This window comes from Xiphophorus maculatus, chromosome 14 (genome assembly GCF_002775205.1).
Source record: "Xiphophorus maculatus strain JP 163 A chromosome 14, X_maculatus-5.0-male, whole genome shotgun sequence".
Lineage (NCBI taxonomy): Eukaryota > Metazoa > Chordata > Actinopteri > Cyprinodontiformes > Poeciliidae > Xiphophorus > Xiphophorus maculatus.
The window spans coordinates 22,760,133-22,779,849 of NC_036456.1; the positions used below are offsets into that span (position 1 = coordinate 22,760,133).

Here is a 19,717-nt window from a genome sequence, read left to right on the forward strand (position 1 = left end):
TGGTAAAAGACTTTTAACAAAACCTTTACAGAAACACATATGAATTTATGTTTCTGAAATGACTGACAGAAAAAAGTAATCTTTTTCTAAATATTCAAATTTGTTGAGATTTGTCTGCATATAAAACCATTAAAATAAGTATAAAACTCATCATTACTTTTCATCTACACTGAATTCAGATTCATCATTTTAACGTGGAAACAATAGTTTGAATAAATTAGTGTGACGCCCAAAAGCAAAATGACGTTCTGTCCCAGGATGAGTGTATGTAAACTTCTGACTCCAGTTGTTGCAACATAGAGATGAATTTCCAAAGATAAAGATCTGAGGATGTTAAAGGAAGAAAATAATCAATAACCACAGTTTTGATTATTTTATTTTGGTAATAATTCAAAGATCTTTTTAACACAAGTTTGTGAAATAAAATGATAATATAGCAAATTTTGGACATAAAAGACTGATTTAACATAAGAACCACAGTAATCAGCTTTCTGCTCTGAGACTTGGAGTTTTGTTAAATTGGCCGCAGTCCTCTGTAACATCATCCAACATCAGAGACAGGATGAATGAAAGGCCAGTCATGTCTCAGGATTTAGAGTTTATGACACGTTTTAAAGAAACATTTTGAGTTCAGCCATGATTGCGGAGATTAAATCTACCAATCTCTAAATGTTTCATTTAAAAAACATAGAAATGAGAATAGAATTACCTTTTTCCCCACAAAACTTCTAATACAATCATGTTTTCTAACATTTCTTACATCTCGTCAGACATATTTGTGCACTTATATGTAAAAGCAACATTACACATAAACACAGTTTTATTAATCTAATGCATTTTCTTAAATGTACAAATGTAGTAATTTTAAGCTTTAATTACTGACATGTTTCAGAATAAATGCTTTTGAAATGGGCCCTGTGGTCTTACAGTACAGAGCTGCTTTTAACACCTGCAGCCCTTCAGCACCGATCTGTCATCATTTCCAAGAGTCACAACAAACAGTGAGGCCTTTTCTTCTCTTATGGGTCCCATCTGTGGAATAGTCAGCAGGATCTCCTGAAGGCTAAGACTTTACTTTTCAGCTACTAAACATCTGCTGTTAGGTTTATTCTTCAAATAAACTCTGAAAGAATCACAAGGACACAAAAACTTGTCTTTCTGCAGGAAGGGGAGAAGCTTGTCAGACTTAGCTAAGTCAGACAAGCTAACTCCAACAGGGTCTTGCAACCCTTCTATATTTATTCACTTCTAAGCATAGGCATGTCGTCATAATGATAATTCAACACCAAAAACAAGTACAGGAAAATGCATTCCATATATGGTAACTCTTTAAGAAAGCTGCGTTTGACATTTACACAGGATGTCACCGGTCCTTGTAGACAGCTGAAAGCACATTGTCTGGAAACGTCTTTAACAGGAAATCACATTTTGCAGAAGTATAAAAACAGCAGATATGTCAATAAATAAATGGTAAAAAGTATCAATTCCCTATCACCTGCTGGTTCTCTAATGTGTAAAACTAAGTTGTGTTTTTACTCAACTTAATTAGTTGAGTTGGTTACTGTGTAAAATCTAAGGACACTAATTTATGTTCTCTACAGGTTCCAGAGCTTTCTCTATGTTTAATGTTTGTCGTTCAATGGTTTTCTTTTTCTCATCTAATTTCCACTGGGTCTGTAGCAGTTTTTCTTTTTCCTTTAACAATGACTCTGTGTCATCATGGCTTTGTCTGTCTGTTATTTTGGTTTCCACTGATTGAAGATCTTCTTTGTTTTTCTTCATTTCAGACTCGACTTCTCTGAGTTGTTCTGCTAGTTGATGTTTCTGGTTCTCCAGTTCAGTTTTCACTTCATTCAGGGTGGAAAGAAGCGACTCTCTCTCATCCCATCTTCCCCCTCCATCTTTGTGCCTGGACTGCTTCGACTTGATGCCTGTCATGTAAAGGAAATACTTTAATAACACATTAATAACTTTCATTTATCATCATCTCTGCTCACTTACTGGTTGTCTCATTTTCAGTCTCAGATTCAGGAACTTGTCTATTTCCTCTTCTCCAGTTGTTCCTGGTGGGAAGAAGCGGCTCTTCTTCATCACATCCTTGCTCAGTGTATGAAGAATGCCTCGACTTCTTACCTGCCATGGAAAAAATAACATTAACACAGAGTTAAACATTTCATTGTGCTTTGAAACACTGGTGCTTTTTAAATGCAAAGTCATTTTAAATATTTTAAGTATAATAGCAGCATTTTTAAAAGATTTTCTATTGCTTACTGCAAAACATTGGACAAATACATAACTAGAACTTACATTTGTATATCCAGACTAAAACACTGGATATTAAAACACCGATAGCCATTCCAACGACACCTCCTATAAAAGCCCATTTCAGATTGCTGCTCTGGGTCATGTCAGGTGCAGTATTATCTGGAGAGAAGTCAAACTTTTATGTGTGTTGCACTTTTAGAAAAAAAGTAATTTTTATGTTGCAGAATCCAAAAAGCAGAAAGGAGGCAGGAAATTTTATCTTTACAGTCCAGATTTCATGATAAAATAAAAAACTCACCAGCAGAAGAACTGGAGACAGCAGGAAATAGGAAATGCAACAAAATGCAACAGGATGATCCGATTCTACAGAGGAGAAAACCAGGCAGTAGAAATGAAATTACACTGAGCACAAGTTCCATGTTCTACATGAGAAAAAGTTTTATAACAAAAAACAATTCATAATTATATTCAAAACATAAATATCTGAAAGACAAGACTTCACAGTCATACAAATATAAATCAAATGAAGCTGTAGACTATTTTTCTGATAAACTGGCCTAGTTTAACTAGAAAAAACTAATTAAAATAAGTCATTATTTTTTAATCTAATATTCTAAAAGCGTACCTTAGTGTTCACGACGAAGACAGTTCAGTTCAGTTCAGCTCACCGAAGAGCGAATGAGCAACAGGATCAAAGTCCTGCAATAAACGAAATAGTTTCAGTCTTGTGATATGAAAATCAATCAAGTTTATTTGTGTAGAACATTTTGGCAACAACACAGTTTAAAGTGCTTTACATCATAAAACACAAAAATACAAAGTTATAAAAGACACCACACAGTAAACCAGTAAACATGACATTTTGTCAAGTGACAAAATGTCATGTTGTTCATTTATGTTCTTTTCAAACTCAATAAAAAACCCCAAAGACGCTCTGATGAAAAAATACTGCCTAGTGGAAATATTACAGATTTGCACAACATTTTAATGATGAAAGATGTTTTCTGTTAATGTCAAATTAAATGGAAGCATCTCATGCTTAACCTGAATATACCTGGAAGAAATGTAAACAAACAATTTCATATTTCATAACTGTGACTACATTGAGATTCAGATCTTTGGAACAAATCATTTCTTTCTACGTGTCATTGCAAAACTCTTACTAATAATTTCTATTACTACATTTGCAAATATAATATATTATCTCTCTCTCTCTATATATATATATATATATATATATCATATAGATAGATAGATAGATAGATAGATAGATAGATAGATAGATAGATAGATAGATAGATAGATAGATAGATAGATAGATAGATAGATAGATAGATAGATAGATAGATCTATATACAGTATATATTGTTTTTTGTTTATATATATCTATAAAGATAGATAGATAGACTAATCTGGGAGTGGAAACATTCATTTGTAATGCTAAAAATTATTTTAAAAACACACTATGATTAATTTTGTAAATGACAGGGCCCCAGTTCTTTTTCTATTTCTGTGAAGAAAACAAAAATTTTTTCCCTGTCAGTCAGGGGCCCTTCGGATTGTTCTAACTCCCCTCATATATGGCATTTAAAAAATTAAAAAATAAAAACTTTAGAAAAGCAAAAAAAAAGTAATTTTCAAAGTACGTTGCTCAGGTTATTTGTCTTTGATTTGGAAGAGTTTTATTAAAAATTTCCAGAACTTTAATAAAAAGTTGATTTTGATACAATATTCATTATTCATTGACCTCTCATACATTTTCTGTCTCCTTAATCAAAATCATGATGTGCAACTTTTTCTGAATTCCTAACTATTTTAGGCAATAAACACAGTATTTCAGTAATTAAATATGAGGACAAAATTTCTAGGAATAAAATCTAACTTAATCCCACAAAATATGACATGTATTTAAAAGAGAGAACATCAGGAACACTGAAAATATTTCAATGTTAAAAACTTTTAAAAAAATCACAAATTACAAAACAGCTTAATATGCATCTGACATGTTAAAGAACCTTTTTTTAGCCTAATACAAAATGTTGTAATCAAATCTTAAATGTCCCTGCGATGGTGATATCTGTAAGTTTTAGAAATGTACATTCGGTTTACAAACTTGATTAATGTTGAAGTATGACATATATTTTATAAAAAAAATAATCAAAATGAGCTGAACAATCAGCTGGATCCCCCGTTTAAATACTGCAGTGTTGTTGTTATCTCTTCTCTAGAATTAAATCTGTAATCTGTAAAGTGTTAACAAAAAGGACTTTAGTAGTGAACAGTGGGAGTCAAAGTACAGATTCAAAGCTGTACTTTGACTAAAGTATAGCTTTAGTCAAAGTACATGTCTTGATTCCACAAGACATGTGGAATCAAATCAGCAAGATTTGATTCCACATGTGTTTCTTTAGTACTTTGTTCTGTTTAAGATACATTTTCTTTTATTTTTCTAAACCTCCTCATTTTACTTCTCTGTTTTCATCATGTACATCTCTATAGGTTCCAAAGCCTTCTCTATGTTCAGTATCTGTCTTTCATAATGTTTCTTCTCCTCATCCAGTTTCCACTGGGACTGTAACAGCTCCTCTTTTTCTTTTAATAGCTGCTCCATGTAATCAGAGCTTTTCTTCTCAGTTATTTTTTTCTCCACAATCTGAACTTCCTCTTTGTTTTCCTTCCTCTTAGTCTCAACATCTTGGGGTTTCTGGTTCAGCTGGTCCTTCTGGTTATCTTCATGTTTTACTGCGTTCAGCGAGTCAAGACACTGTTTGTTCTCATCTATTAATGAAAAAAAGGAGAAACTTTTAAATACCAAAATGTGATGGAAAATAAAAAAATAAGATCAGGATATCTGCAATCCTATCAGAAGTTGTTTCTCTATTAAACTGTATTACAAAAACAACAAACAAAACAAAACAAAAAAAAACAAGCTGGAAACATAAACAAGCACCACTCCTAGAAAGTCTGATCATTCTGGGACACATTTTGACCAGTAATCAATTTTTACAAATTTCACTAGAAATCTACTGAACATTTTTTTTGAAATAATTAATAAATTACATCAAGTGATTGGCTTTGATTTATTATCCTCATTTAAAGTTATTCAATAATTCAGTCTCAGTTTCTTTGAAGCTTTTAAGTTTATCTTTTTGGTTTTCAGTTTTTTAGTTCACTTATTTCATCTCACTAATTAACATGTTATTTTTATTTTGTAGTTTTTTTCTGTTTTCCTCTGCTGATTTAAATCCTTATCTGTTTCTGGAAACAATATCCAGATGAAATACATCATTTAATGTTGACTTGTTTCTGTGTTCACATCAAAATTAAATGCAAGTTGGATATCAGTACACTTGGCCCATTTGTAATAAATTCATGTCTTGATTAAATTATACTCAATTACAAAATAACTGAGCAACAAATTAACCATCCAGATTGTAAAGTCTAGTTCTGACTTAATGTGGCACTTGGCAAGTCATAGATTTCTTTCCTTACCCAATTTCCACTGGGAATCTAACAATGTTTCCTTTTTCAAATAATCTATTTTCAAACATTTCCTTTTAACTTATCATCTCTGCTGACTTACCGGTTTTCTCCTTTCCAGTTTCAGTGAAGTGTTCAGTCAGGTTTTCACTTTCCTTTTCCACTTCATTCGTGGTTTCGTGCGGCTGCTCTCCATCACTTGCTGCCTCAGCGTTTAGGTCAACGGACTGCATTGACTCTCTCCCTGTCATGTAAAAGAATAACTTAATAACAAACTTTACATTTTAATTTTAAAAAGCTAACACTATTGCTTTTTAAACATTAAACATTTTCTATGTATCTGAATGTAGCACAAAAAAATTCTGGTAGTTATCAAAACATTTTGACAACAACTCAATAAATTGTAAGTTAGTTTTTTGTATCCAGTAATAATCTCTGGGTACTGAAATTATGCTCTGCCTATTAGAGCCCATCTCCAATCACTCTATTGGTCCTGCTCAGATGTTGTATCATCTGGAGAGGAAATAAACTGGATGATCGGCAAAGGTACAAAAACAATCTTTTAAAGTAAATAATGAGCCACAAATTAAATATTTTTTTTGGCTCATTAGAGAAACCAACTTTTTAAAAGTGTGGAAAAAATACATTTACACCTGAGCACTAACTTGCACAGACACAAAGACATAGTCAGAAGCGAGATCAACTTACAACACATGTGATGCACTCCTCAAAACCCTCAATAAGAAAGAAAGAGGCAGTAATGTTTTTCTCTCCTCATCCAGTTTCCACTGAGACTTTAACAGTTTTTCTTTTACACTTAACATCAGCTTCTCTCCAACAGAGGTTTCCCACTCACTTATTTTTTTCTCCACATTCTGAACTTCCTCTTTGTTTTTCTTCCTCTTAGTCTCAACATCTTGGAGTTTCTGGTCCAGCTGATCTTTCTGGTTCTTCAGTTCATGTTTTACTGCATTCAGTGTGTCATGTAACTGTGTGTTTTCCCTCTGAAGGTCAGAGTTCCCATCTGTTAGTGGAAAAAAGGACATGAACTTAAGACCATAATGTGATGCAAAACAACAACAACAAATAGTTCAAGATGTCTGTAAATCTCATGAGAAGTTGTGTCTATATATTCATTTCAAAAACATAATAAAACAAGCTCCCCTCAAAAAAACAAAAAACAAAACCCTGAACATATGTTGACAATTGATGAATTTTCCCAAATTTCACTGGGAATCTATCAAGTATTATTTTTAAACTATTTAACCTTTTACATTGAATGATTGGCTTTAATTTATATTTGTTTACTTTAAGTTATTCAATAATTCAGTCTCAACTTTAAGTTGCCAAGTGAATCATTTTGATTTTCCAGTTCCTGCTGCACTTCTTTATCCCGCTAAGCAACATTTTCGGTTTATTTTCTAATTCTTCTGTTTCACTCTGATGATTTACATTCTCACCTTCTATTGGAAACAATCTAGAGATTATATCATCATAGAGAAATTCAGTGCAAAACAGCCAACAGTCCAATGAACCCATTTGTAATTTCTTGCAAAAGTTATTACATTTTACTCAATTTCACCACCCAGATCAGTTTCCACTCACATGATGGATTTCTTTCATCAACTGGTTTGTCTTTAGTTAGTTAATCTTTTACATCCTAAATAAATGTTTCTCTTCCACATATAATATTAGTTGACTTACTGGTTGTCTCAGTTCGTCTATTTTCCCTTTCTGCAGGATTCTCGGTGGAAAGAAGAGACTCTGACTGACCACAGTTTGACTCAATGTTTTGGTTACTGTTCTGTACTGACTTCTTATCTGTCATGGAAGAAAAATGACATACTGAGATAAATAAACATTTCATTGCATTGTTAAACTGCTCATATTTTTAAATTTAACTCAAAAAAGGTAATTGTAGCAAAATTACCATTCAATAACTATAACTTACGCATACAGAAAACAACACTAACACCAATAGCCAATCCAACAGCTCCACCTATCAGGGCCCATTTCAGATTGCTGCTTTGGTCCATTTCAGCTGAAGTATTATCTGGAGAGAAATAAATAATACGCCACAAATGACGGTGGCAAAGACATTTTCTCTTTGAATAAAACAACCCCTTCTACTCAAAATGGTGGAAAACAATTACACCTGTGTAATAATTCATATTAAAACCATTTATTCACAATTTAATAGAATAAACAGACTGAAAAATATCAAAACATGAAAAGTAAACCTGCAACACAAAAAAACAGAAGTGGAAACCAGCTTACACAGATGTGTGTTTCACTCTGTTTCTTTCTGCAGTGAAGAATCCAAAGGCAGGAAGGAGAAGCAGAATAATTTGTGGATTCTACACAAATTATGTGTATGATTAATGATAAAATAAAGAAACTCACCAGCAGAAGAACTGGAGGAAACAATGAGGAAGAGAATCCCCGAGTTATAAAAACAAAAAACAGCCTTCATGGCAACAGGAGGACAGAACCAGGACGTTGAAACACTAAAGCAGCAGCAGAATCCAACCTGAGAAGAAACAGAAACACAAGATTAAACATGAAGCTGTAGATTTTGGTGAATAGCTATAGCTAACTAGACAAAACTAAACATTTTAAGAGCATACTGATCGTGTTCACGATGAAATCCGCTCACCTCAGCCAACCTGAGTCTACAATAACAAACTGGGACAAAGTCCTGCAATAAATTACAGTTTATCTTTATTGACATGAACATGTCATATTATTTTTATTGTTCTGTTTCAACACAGTGAAAAATCCCAATATAACATTTTGAGTCAAATAATGCACAACAGTTTCGTAAATGGAATTGAAAAAGTTTTTGTTCATCAAAGATGATTTTGCAAACAGAGAATTTTTTTTTTTAAATTTAAGTCAACTATACCTGTTACTCAAAAGTTTGGTATTTATGATCTTCTTTTTCTAAAAACTGACCTAATTTTTAATAAATGTTTTACTGCAAACAGCACAACCCCTTCCACCGCCTCCCAGTGTCAGCCTATTAAACATTCAAGTTAAAATATGTAGCACTCAGCATAAAGCCTCATAGTGGATCAGTCAACATGAAATGTTCTCATTGTGAACAGAACATTTCTTGTGATTAGAGGAATTAAATGGTATTGCTCAGATTGTAGCCAACTCTTATTGAGGTTGTTACACCAAACTAACAACAAAACAATAAAACTACAACCCTCATAAGTTAAAATTGTCAGATATTTGTAATAATTGACTGATTTCACCAAGAATAGCACAATAAACAGTGTTACACCTTAAAAATGGAGCACTAACAACACAAACCCACAAACTTTTTACATTTTTGCATTTGACAAAAATATTTCATGTTCTATAGAGTAATGGGCACACCTGTCATTTACACAACTTATTTAATGATTAATTCAAAACCAAAAAGCAAAGAAACAGATTTATTTGTTAATAGAGAGTGTAGACAAAATTACACAAAAACCATATTTAACATATTGTCAAATACAAGTTGGTTCATGGCTCTGTCCTTTTTCTAAATTTTTGTTTCAATAATAATTTTTATGATGTGTGTCATCATAAAAATCACTATCCAGATGAAAGAATTTAGTGTACTGATATTTCAGGTTTAATGTCCTGAATATGTTTTAATTCCCACCAAACTGACCGAAAAATGAGTGAAAGTTAAAAACCCCAGCTAGCGCTCAGATATTTTATAAGGTTCAAACACTCATGGAAATCATCTTGTGAATTTATGCAGAGATTCAAGGACTGATTATTGTTTTATTATGGTGCAAAGATCAATACCTGGATAATATTTAAACAAAAACCAAGCTATGTATCAAAATGAAACAAAATGTAAATGTGCAGAAACGGATTCTAACATTTATGCTGTAGACATGCTGCTCTTAGAAACATTTAGAGCTGTATCAATAAACATTTCCAAGTTTACATTTGAAACAAAATACAAAACTAAATTCCAACATGTTCTGCCTCCGACAGTAGTTGTTTTACAGGAAAGAAAATCTTTCTGAGTTAATATCATATCTAATATTTTTCAGGGCATTAATCTAACAACAACATTAAAGTTTATATTTGTCACCACAACTTTTCATACAATTTTAATAACTGAGGACTTCAGATCTTTAAATGTGGTCAAAGCAAACTTAAGGGAAGCAAAAATCTTGTCATCAACGTTCACAAAATACTAATAAAGAACAAAAAATTATGTGTAGAAGCAACTTATAACAATGATATTATTTTAAAAGTATCTGAAAGACAACAGAACTTGGTGACACAAATGGCGGTGTGTCTAAATCACTATCAATGCACCAAGATTTAAATAACAAAATAAGGAATGTTTATTGTTTCATGATAAAAACATCACATTCTGTACTTTGTTTACCATGATCTCAAGTAGCTCTATCAGTTTGTCAGTATTTGTTTTTCTGTATTTTGTATAGTCTAGTCATGATCTCAGTTTCTTTACTCCTCAGGATTATAGGATCTTGTTTTTCAGAACATTATGTCTTCGTCAGTGACGTGCGGTCAGGGGAGGCAGGTGAGGCAGAACCTGCCGTCATGGAAAAATTATATATAATGATAAAATAATTGAAATTGCTATTTTCACCTTGTGGTTTGTACTATGACATATTTCTTTTTCATTTAGCTTAACTAATTTTGAAAATTTTTTCTTCAAAATCTTTGAATTTTCGCATTTTCCCATTCAAATGCTCGGAAGCGAAGTCGGCAAGGCAGCAGCAAGCTGAGCCTCACCTGGGATTAATCAACCTCTCTCTAACTGCACTGGCTGCCATGTTATGGGAACATGCTCCTCCTGTCTGTAAGTCGCCAATAAAATGGTTAAAAACATTTAATATATGAACTGATTTTCCATAATTTAGCTTATGTATATAATGTTCAGTGTTTTTTGTCACCAGCTGATTCGTGGGCTGAGAAGCGATCAGAAACGGCAGAGAACTGATTCAAAGTGAGGCAGGCAGTTCTCTTGCTTCATGGCAGGGGGCGCTCATGATCCCAGACATTGTGACTCCACAACTGCAGAGTAAGAGACAGTAACAGCGAGCTAAGCGTGGAGCTAGCCATAGTAAAGTGCAGCGATATATTTATAGTTTTCTCCTCTTACCACATCAATCACTTATTAATAATAACAAAATAAACATTAAGCCTTAAATCATACCACTGCAACAGACTGAATGTTCTGCTCTTTGTGTGGAAAATATTTGAGTGTTTTTGTGGCATTGTTGTCAGTTGCTATGGCAACTTTTGGTCTTAACAAACAGTTGTTCGGTGTTAGCACTACCAACACCGAACAAAGTTCAGACTGTAAACCGCTGTTGCCTAACTGGACCCAGAGCTATAGAAATACTTACCGGATCACACAGTCCGACCAGTTAATGTCATTAATTGTTTCATTTACGAAGCTGAAGGCAGCAGCAGCTCCAACGGCCAACTCTGTCCTCTTCCTCTGTTTGGTCCTCATCTTCATCACCAATATCAAAAATAGACAAATAAGGTCTATTTTTATAACTAATTGTGAATCCTGTTGCTGTACAGTATAACATGATTAACATTGTTTCGCTAAATTTTTATGTTATGAAGTTTATTTGTTTTTTAATTACTCTTATTAAAAAGAGGATAATTTAATGCTAACTTTGGACAAAACGTTTTGGCTCTTTCCTCTTTAATTTTCCCGGGATCCTTGACGAGTGGCGGCGTGCTGCTAAAACGAAACAACAACAAAGCGTGTTGACGTCACAGATCACAGAGTTTAATCTCATACAAAGCAATCAACAACAAAGCTGCAGAGGAACAGAGATATGCATTTTTCTCATAAAAAATAAAGACAGACAAGGGGAAGACAGACAAACACAAAACAAAGACAAACAAAAAAGGCAAAAAATAGTGGCCGCTCTCTGCATTTTCTCTCCTTACACGTCATCTTATACCAAATAGGTGTTTCCCTATTTAATTTATGCAGCCAAGGCGTTCCTCGTGCTGACCAACTGGAAACCCCCTCAGGCACCCAGAGAAACTTGGAACTCCCCTCATTTATGGCAAAGGTGTCTGGTTTTTGTCTAAGCAAAAGGGCGGACCACTTAGTGCTAATCCCTGTCTGGTACAGGCGCCGAAAAGTCCTGAGATGAGATTTCGCAGATACCTCTGAAGTCTCTTCCCCCAAACTCCCTTAGCTCTGCCCCATTGGAATGTTAATTTTATTGCTCTGTGTGACAGCGGGGGAGGTCCCTGCTTGTCTGAATGCCTGCTATTCAGCTCCCAAATGCTCAACAGAAAACTGTTCCAAATAAGAGTATTGAATATAACTTTTACTGTATTAAGCACTAAAAATAATCATTTTTCCTTAACACTCTCTGTTTATGTCTTCTGAAAAAACAAACAACATAATTCCTGTCTCTATGGCAAGTGGCCTATAAATTAAGTCTGAGAGAGAGAAAGATTAGGGTGATGGCAAGCAGGCCTTCCAACCCAAATACTGTGGAGCTCATCACCTAATATACAGTATACTGTATCAGGAAAATACATGCAGAAAACTGGTCCGAATTTTTTAAAAATGGTTTTGATTTTAGTTTATTTAAAGGACAAAAACTGATGCATCATTTTTTCATGCATGACTATTTTCAGGACCCAAATAACGACAGGAAAATGGGGTCCAGAGTGGATTCAATATTGTACTGAATAACTGAAACAAGGAACCAAGCAATTCAAAACAAATGAAGCAGGATGAGAACAACAGAAATTAATTACTGCTCCATTTTATTTCAAACACTTTGTTATTTTCGAAACATCTTCATCATCCTCTGCTGTTTTCTCGGCTGTTATGACCCAGCTCAGCCAGAGGGAAGGAGAAGTGACAGTAAAGAAACCCAGATGTTAAAAACTTATACATGTTTAATGTTTAAGTTAAACACTTAAACATTAAGTGTTTAACAGTTTAGGGTTAACTGTCTGGGTTTAAAATAAAAAGGTGAAAATCAACAAAAATCAAAAATTAGGCTCTTATAAAAAAGTACTAAATAAAACAAAACCCAAAAACAATCACAGTTGTAAACCAAATATTTTAACAAAACAGGACAAAAAGCTAAGGTTAAACAAAAACAAACTTCAAATCTCTAGTAGCCAACTAGACGTTTGTGCACAATAATCCCAGAGAGACAAAGCTATCAAAGCTATCAACAAGGTTTATAAAAGCTCACAGAAAGACAATTCTATTTAAAGCATTCAAACACCCAGCAAAGTGGCAAGATGTCTCAACAAAAAATCAGCCTCCTCTTCTCTCTGGAAGTGGTGGATTTGAAATGGGAGGCCTCATCAGGGATTGGTGGAGCTGACAATTGGTGAGCCAATCAGCTCTGCTGTAGGCCTCGGGAAGCTGCACAGAAGTAGGACTGCATCCAGTTCTCAATGGAGTCAACTGGCAGGAAAACTGCAGCTACACAGAAAAGGAAGAGAAAAAGAAAACATACAAGGCCAAGGGCCATAGCATTGGCATCTTCATCATCCTCTACTGTTTTCTCAACATCATTATTTTTTTTTCCTTTATTCTCATCATGTGTATCTCTATAGGTTCCATCACCTTCTCTATGTTCAGTATCTGTTTTTCATAAAGTTTCTTCTCCTCATCCAGTTTCCACTGGGACTGTAACAGTTTTCCTTTCCCCCCTAATAGCAGATCCTTGTTATCAGAGTTTTCTTTCTCAGTTATTTGTTTCTCCACCATCTGAACTTCCTCTTTGTTTTTCTTCCTCTTAATCTCAACGTCTTGGAGTTTCTGGTTCAGCTGATCCTTCTGGTTCTCCAGTTCAGTTTTGACTTTGTTCTGCAGCTTCTGGTTCTCATCTGTTGTTGGAAATAAAGATATAACATTTAAAAGACACTCTGAATGATGATCAGAATATCTAAATACTACTAACATTAAATATGTAAAGTTTTCTCTGAGGTTACCTTTTTCCTTTTCCAGTTCTTGTTTCCATTTGTTGAGTTCATCTTCCAATGTGCCAAGTCTGAACTTTAACTGCTTCTCATTCTGTTTTATTTCCTCGGTCAGTTTATTGTTCTTGTCTGTGTAAGAAAAAAAGACACAAACATTAATACAGCAGAAAAAATATTCCTCTTTGATTTAAGCCATCCATACTAAATTACATCAGAATTTTTCTTTTGGCAGAACAAATTTAGTTTTTCTGATGAATCATCAATAAACTGTTACAATCCCAGATTCTTTCTTTTGTAACTAATTCATCTATAACATTAAATATTTAAACTTTTTCTTTGAGGTTACCATTATCCTTTTCACCTTCGATTCCATGTTTTCAGTTTATCCCATATTTCTGTCTGCAGCTTTTCAACAACATCCTGATTGTAAACTGTATAAAAAATAATTTTCCTGTCTAGAGATTGATCAGAGTGATGCTGAATCGGTTGTATATTAATTGTACTTTATTGTATTTCTCCCAAATTGTTTTTAGTCTTTTTAATTCATAGGAGAAGGGAACCTGTTGTCCTTTGTGCCCAATGGTTCTCAGCACTGCAAACTATCAGTACTTTCTGCCTCACCTGCATATTTATGGCCGATCTGAAGGTAATGAAAATTTTATTTTATTTTGGGGTATTGTAGTAAAGGGAGTGAATACAGATGGAACCATTGATCATGTTTTGCTTCAAGCTATGCACCAAGTTAAAGGAGAGGTGAAAGTTAGAAATCATTTTGGACCAAGAGATGATAGAAACAGTTGTTTTTTAACTGATGGATGATTTAACAGATTAGTTTCTACATAATATTCAAAATAACATTTAGATCAAAAAAACTTCTTTAATAAAGCAAATTATTACTTTATCTTAATTTGATAAATATGAGTCAAAGACAAAATACTGTTAAGGTAAATATAAAAATAGTGAATTAACTTACCTTTAATAATAATGATGATCCCAATGGTGACAGAGAAGAAAACTGCCTCTATGTAAACTAAAATAACAACACAACCTTATTTAACTTTAAACAACTTCCAGAAAAAAATAAGTCTAATTTTATTAAGAACAAGAAATTAAAGTTTAAGCAAATTATTCAGCCTGAGATCATAGCTCACCTTCATATGAGGGAAAGAGGAGAAAGATGATAACAGTAAGTGAGACAGATCCAATTAATAAGAACATAACTGAATATGTGGAGATAATTTTATCTTCTTGAACTTGGTGCATAACCTGAAATATGTTAAAAAGAAATATTCAGTTCAAATTTCAAACTAGTTTAAATATTTGAAAATGTTATATTTGCATATACATTCTCAGGTTCTGGTTTGGGTTCTTGTTTCACCTTTTCAATAACCTCCTGCTGTTCCACCTCTGATGATGATGACAAAGGGCTGAGATCTTCTTGGTTTACCTAAAAAATTATGTGAAGAGGAGAAGGATGATAACAAGGAGTGAGAAATATTCACTGAAGAACATAAATGAATATGTTGATATAAGTTCATCTTTTTTAGTTTAGTTCATAATATTCTGATTAAAAAAAAGAAAAACTCAATTAAAATTTCAAAACGAGGTGAAAGATTTCCATCCATCCATTTTCTTTACACACTTCTCCCTAGTGGGGTCAGGAGGGGGGCTGGTGCCAAACTCCAGCAAATGTGTTGGGCGAGAGGCGGGGTCACCTGGACAGATCGCCAGAACGTCGCAGAGTTGAAAGATTTGAAAATGTTACATTTGAATACCTGTTCAGGTTCTGGTTTGGGTTCTTTTGTCTTTTCAATAACCTCCTTCTGTTCCACCTCCGGTGATGGTGACATACGGCTGAGCTCTTCTAGAAATACCTAAAAAATTGTATACCTCCACATGTATGCACATGTAAGCAAATTTTCAATGTCACTGTAATTTAAATAACACTGCAATTTACATAATGAATTTATAAATAACAACTGCATAACAAATGAAGAGAAATTCATACCTGCTCTGCAAAGGAAAATTGTTGAATAAACCGCAACATGAGCCACTGGATCAAAGTGCTCTGATTTGAACTTTAACCTCTGTTCTTCAACAAACCAAGGTGTGTCCACGACAGTTTATGGTTTATTTAGTGTTTGAAATGGTGACCTCCTGTAAAATATACATGGAATATATTTTACTCATAATGACATCTACAAAAATAAAAGTTTTATTCCCATATTACAACTATATAATTACTGATTTGACCAGTAAAAGTTTAGACAGTTAAATTACCAGTTCCTCAGACTAAGCCTAGAAAATGGCGTCCGCCGCCTTAAAACAGTTTTTACCCGATGGCAATCATGGCACTAAATTCAGAGGCATAAGAACTTCTGCTCTTGACACCACTTTGTTAAAAATGTAAATTCTGTTGCGACGCCTTCAGGCGCTGCAACCATCTTCTGATGTCTATTTATTTCTCATTTTATACTATTTATTTCTTTATCTTTGTATTTTATGTATATACACATAACCTGCATCTTAACTCGAGTCGAGCAAATCTCAATCTGGTTGTAATCTGTTGATGACAATGACAAATAAATCTTATCTTAGTCTGAATAAAAACTATTGGTTTTCATTACATCAGTGAATAAACCAGAAAAATTCTTTATCTATGCAAGTACACACACACACACACACACACACACACACACACACACACACACACACACACACACACACACCCACACGCACACTGACATATTAATTTTGAGTATATAACACACACACACACAAATGGTACATATGTTTACTAAATTATACAAAAGTAGTATTTATGACAAAATGAGTCTTCTTTTACAATCTGATAGGGTGTGTGTGTGTGTGTGTGTGTGTGTTATGTGTGTGTGTGTGTGTGTGTGTGTGCGTGTGTGTGTGTGTGTGTGTGTGTGTGGCATTTAAGAAAAATAAACTTTATGAGAGCAAAAAGTCATTTTCAGAGTTTTCCAATGTCTTGAAAGTTGTTGCTACTTTTTCAGATTTGTTGCATTTGGTTATTTGTCTTTGTCTGTTTTTACTAAGAGTTGGAAAAGTGGAAATTTATATGAAAATGTAAAAAACTTTAAATAAAAAGTTAGCTTTTGATAAATGTTACTTTTTTATTATTCCTTAAATAAGTAAAACATGTCACTGGTGGTCTCTTTTATCACTTTCATAAGTAAAGTGTTTTTCTAAATTCCCATCTATTAAGCAATATCTTCTATCATTCAAAACATTATTTTCTTAATTAAATACAAACACCAGATTTCTGTGGAAATCAAACTAAATCACACAAAATATGACATATATTCAAAAGAAAGACACCACAAACTCTGAAAATTATTTTAATGTTAAAAAACTTTTTAAAAAATGCAAACAAATGACCAACCAGCTTAATATGCATCTGACATGATAAAGAACCTGAGATGGTGATATGAGTTTTACAATTATACATTTGATGTTAAAACCTTTATTTACATTTGACATTTTTAACAGAAATATTATTGATTTACTCTTCATGCAGTAGTTTTATTGTCTATGTTGCCTTTAAGAAGCATCAGTTCATTTCATCCTGACTAGTTTAGGATCCCTGTTTAAATATTCTGGTTGTTGCTGTTATCATTTCATTAGAATCAGATCATAAAGCTGTAAATTATAAACAGAAAAGCCTGTTTTTAGCAGTCAGTGGGACAGAGAACAGATTCAAAATGTTGCTGAAACACTAAAGAGAGAAGTTGTACCATAATAACCTAGTTTAGTTTCAGTGAATCTTGCTGATCAATCATTTCACATTTGTTTTTTAGTCCTTTGTTCTGTTTTAGACACATTTTCTTCTGTTATTTTCTCAACATCCTCATTATTCTCATCATGTGTATCTCTATAGGTTCCATCACTTTCTCTATGTTCAGTATCTGTCTTTCATAATGTTTCTTCTCCTCATCCAGTTTCCACTGGGACTGTAACAGCTTTCCTTTTTCCCCTAATAGCAGATCCTTGTTATCATAGTTTTCATTCATAGTTATTTTTTTCTCCATCATCTGAACTTCCTCTTTGTTTTCCTTCCTCTTAATCTCGACATCTTGGAGTTTCTGGTTCAGCTGATCCTTCTGGTTCTCCAGTTCAGCTTTGACTTTAATCAGTGTGTCATGTAACTGATTGTTGTCTTTGACTTTGTTCTGCAGCTTCTGGTTCTCATCTGTTGTTGGAAATAAACATATAAAATTTAAAAGACATTGATATAATTTCTACGTACTACAGATTCTGAAGATTTAGCATTCACCAAATTTATTGAAAACGTAAGAGGAGATGTTTTATGGTTTGTCTCGTCTGAATTCTTTTTCTCTGAATACTTTAAAAAATGAACAGAACAAATTTAGTTCTTCTGCTGAATCATCATCAAAATGATACAATCGCAGGATCTGTCTTTTGTAAGAAATTTATCTGTAACATTAAATATTTAAACTTTTTCTCTGAAGTTACCTTTTTCCTTTTCCAGTTCTTCTTCCAGTTCACCAAGTTTGGACTTTAACTGATTCTCTTTCTCTTCTTGTTCTTTCATTTTCTTGGTCAGTTTATAGATCTTCTCTGTGTGGAAAACAAAACATACAAACTTCAGATTAGCAGAAACAATATCTTATAATTAAAATTCAAGATATTAATACTGAGTGTAAATGAAGACATGTTACTGTGGAGGAGAATGAAATAGTAAATAAAATCTATATTTAGACTCTATCAGATGTTATGACTGTGATCACTTTTATAACTGATTTTGTTTTCTTCTGAATTTAATACATTTCTACTGAGTAACACAATATTTTTCTTCTGGCTGATTAAATGCGTCACTTCCAAACATCGTCTCTTCTACTCATAACTCTGAGGATCAGAATATTTACGTTCTCTAGTTTAATTTCACCTGAGAATCTGTAAGTTGCTGTTTTATGATTTTCCAACTGAGATCATTTTGTCATTTTCTTAAAACCATTTATATATATATATATTCCTTTATTTAATCAGGTAAACCCCGTTGACATCTAGATCTCATTTTCAAGAGGGACCTGAGCAAAAAATTTGCAATATAATTTAAATACCAGTTTAACTCAACCAGTGACCTAATATTCTGTTGAAATTCCAAACCAGCAAAAAAAATTATATTTATTTATAATGAAGCCTAGGCGCAAATTCAAACTGGAAGACTCTTTCATCCCCACCGGGACCCGTTAATTGAAGCGACCTGCCCACAATCATCGACCTATCAACGCCGGACCAAGCCACGTCACGTCCAATCACCGACCAAGTCCCAGCTGATAAGGACCTTCATCCATGGTGTCCTTCGCTCTCCAGCCGAGCTCAACCCACCACCACCCCTTCTCCTCCATTCGCCCGGTCCTGAGGCCCGCACCCTTCTTCAACCTCCACCACCGGTGCCGGGCCCTGGGGGATGACGTTCCTAACAGCATCGGGGATGCTCATCTGAAGCCTATCGCTAACGCTGCGATAACCGTTATCCCCAGCCAGGGCCCGAGCGACAAAGACTTTAAATTCTGTTTGTCAATAAACTCTTCTAATTGTCTTCCTATCTCCGTCTGAGTCTCTCCAGATTGAATTATAAACACAATAACAAAACAGAACTTCACAAACTGCATCAAACAATGTGCAATCAGTCTCAATTTTCCATCTTTGATTTCAAAAATGTAGACTTTCAAATTCTGATCAAATTTGGTTTTGATTCCACCCAATTCATTAATAAAGTTTTATAATACCAGACAATCTTTAATTAATGATAATTTCACATAAAAGGTTTTGATTTCATGTAGGACATTCTGTAATATTATACATTTCTTTTAACACTTTTGGCATGAAATGTTAAAGTTTTTCTTTAACTTGACCTTTTTCTGTTTCCTTCTTATAAACCTCATTTTCCTGGTTTTCTTGTTCCTTTTTATTTGTATCTTGTTTTTTCTGCTCAACTTTTCTGCCT

General features: G+C 33.7%; 3 protein-coding genes and 1 long non-coding RNA gene across 5 annotated transcripts; all 4 read right to left on the reverse strand.

The window, feature by feature from the left end:
• Positions 1–377: 377 nt before the first annotated feature.
• On the reverse strand, positions 378–3,521 carry LOC111610895. Its single transcript, XR_002753806.1, has 5 exons — positions 2,891–3,521; positions 2,564–2,628; positions 2,308–2,424; positions 2,002–2,133; positions 378–1,931 (listed from the first exon to the last, which is right to left on the reverse strand). It is a non-coding gene; the product is annotated as an uncharacterized LOC111610895 (long non-coding RNA).
• A 409-nt stretch (positions 3,522–3,930) lies between these two features.
• Positions 3,931–8,429, reverse strand: LOC102226446 (interaptin-like). Its single transcript, XM_023345868.1, has 7 exons — positions 8,402–8,429; positions 8,149–8,275; positions 7,697–7,798; positions 7,450–7,566; positions 6,602–6,769; positions 5,849–5,989; positions 3,931–5,043 (listed from the first exon to the last, which is right to left on the reverse strand). Exons 2-7 carry the CDS (start codon positions 8,216–8,218, stop codon positions 4,730–4,732), a joined length of 912 nt encoding a protein of 303 aa, XP_023201636.1. The 5' UTR covers positions 8,219–8,275; positions 8,402–8,429; the 3' UTR covers positions 3,931–4,729.
• Positions 8,430–12,816: 4,387 nt separating this feature from the next.
• LOC102219969 lies at positions 12,817–15,794 on the reverse strand. Of its 2 annotated transcripts, XM_005817324.2 has the most exons (8): positions 15,725–15,794; positions 15,492–15,606; positions 15,095–15,163; positions 14,868–14,982; positions 14,690–14,746; positions 13,729–13,845; positions 13,361–13,623; positions 12,817–13,216 (listed from the first exon to the last, which is right to left on the reverse strand). In XM_005817324.2, the coding sequence occupies exons 2-8, from the start codon at positions 15,564–15,566 to the stop codon at positions 13,046–13,048; spliced, it is 867 nt and encodes a 288-aa protein (XP_005817381.2). In that variant the 5' UTR covers positions 15,567–15,606; positions 15,725–15,794; the 3' UTR covers positions 12,817–13,045. The 2 variants fall into 2 exon arrangements, with proteins under 2 accessions (XP_005817381.2, XP_023201552.1); XM_023345784.1 differs by having other exon boundaries at positions 15,492–15,782.
• A 1,275-nt stretch (positions 15,795–17,069) lies between these two features.
• Positions 17,070–18,948, reverse strand: LOC111610823 (filament-like plant protein 1). Its single transcript, XM_023345785.1, has 2 exons — positions 18,220–18,948; positions 17,070–17,935 (listed from the first exon to the last, which is right to left on the reverse strand). The coding sequence occupies exons 1-2, from the start codon at positions 18,296–18,298 to the stop codon at positions 17,577–17,579; spliced, it is 438 nt and encodes a 145-aa protein (XP_023201553.1). The 5' UTR covers positions 18,299–18,948; the 3' UTR covers positions 17,070–17,576.
• Positions 18,949–19,717: the final 769 nt, after the last annotated feature.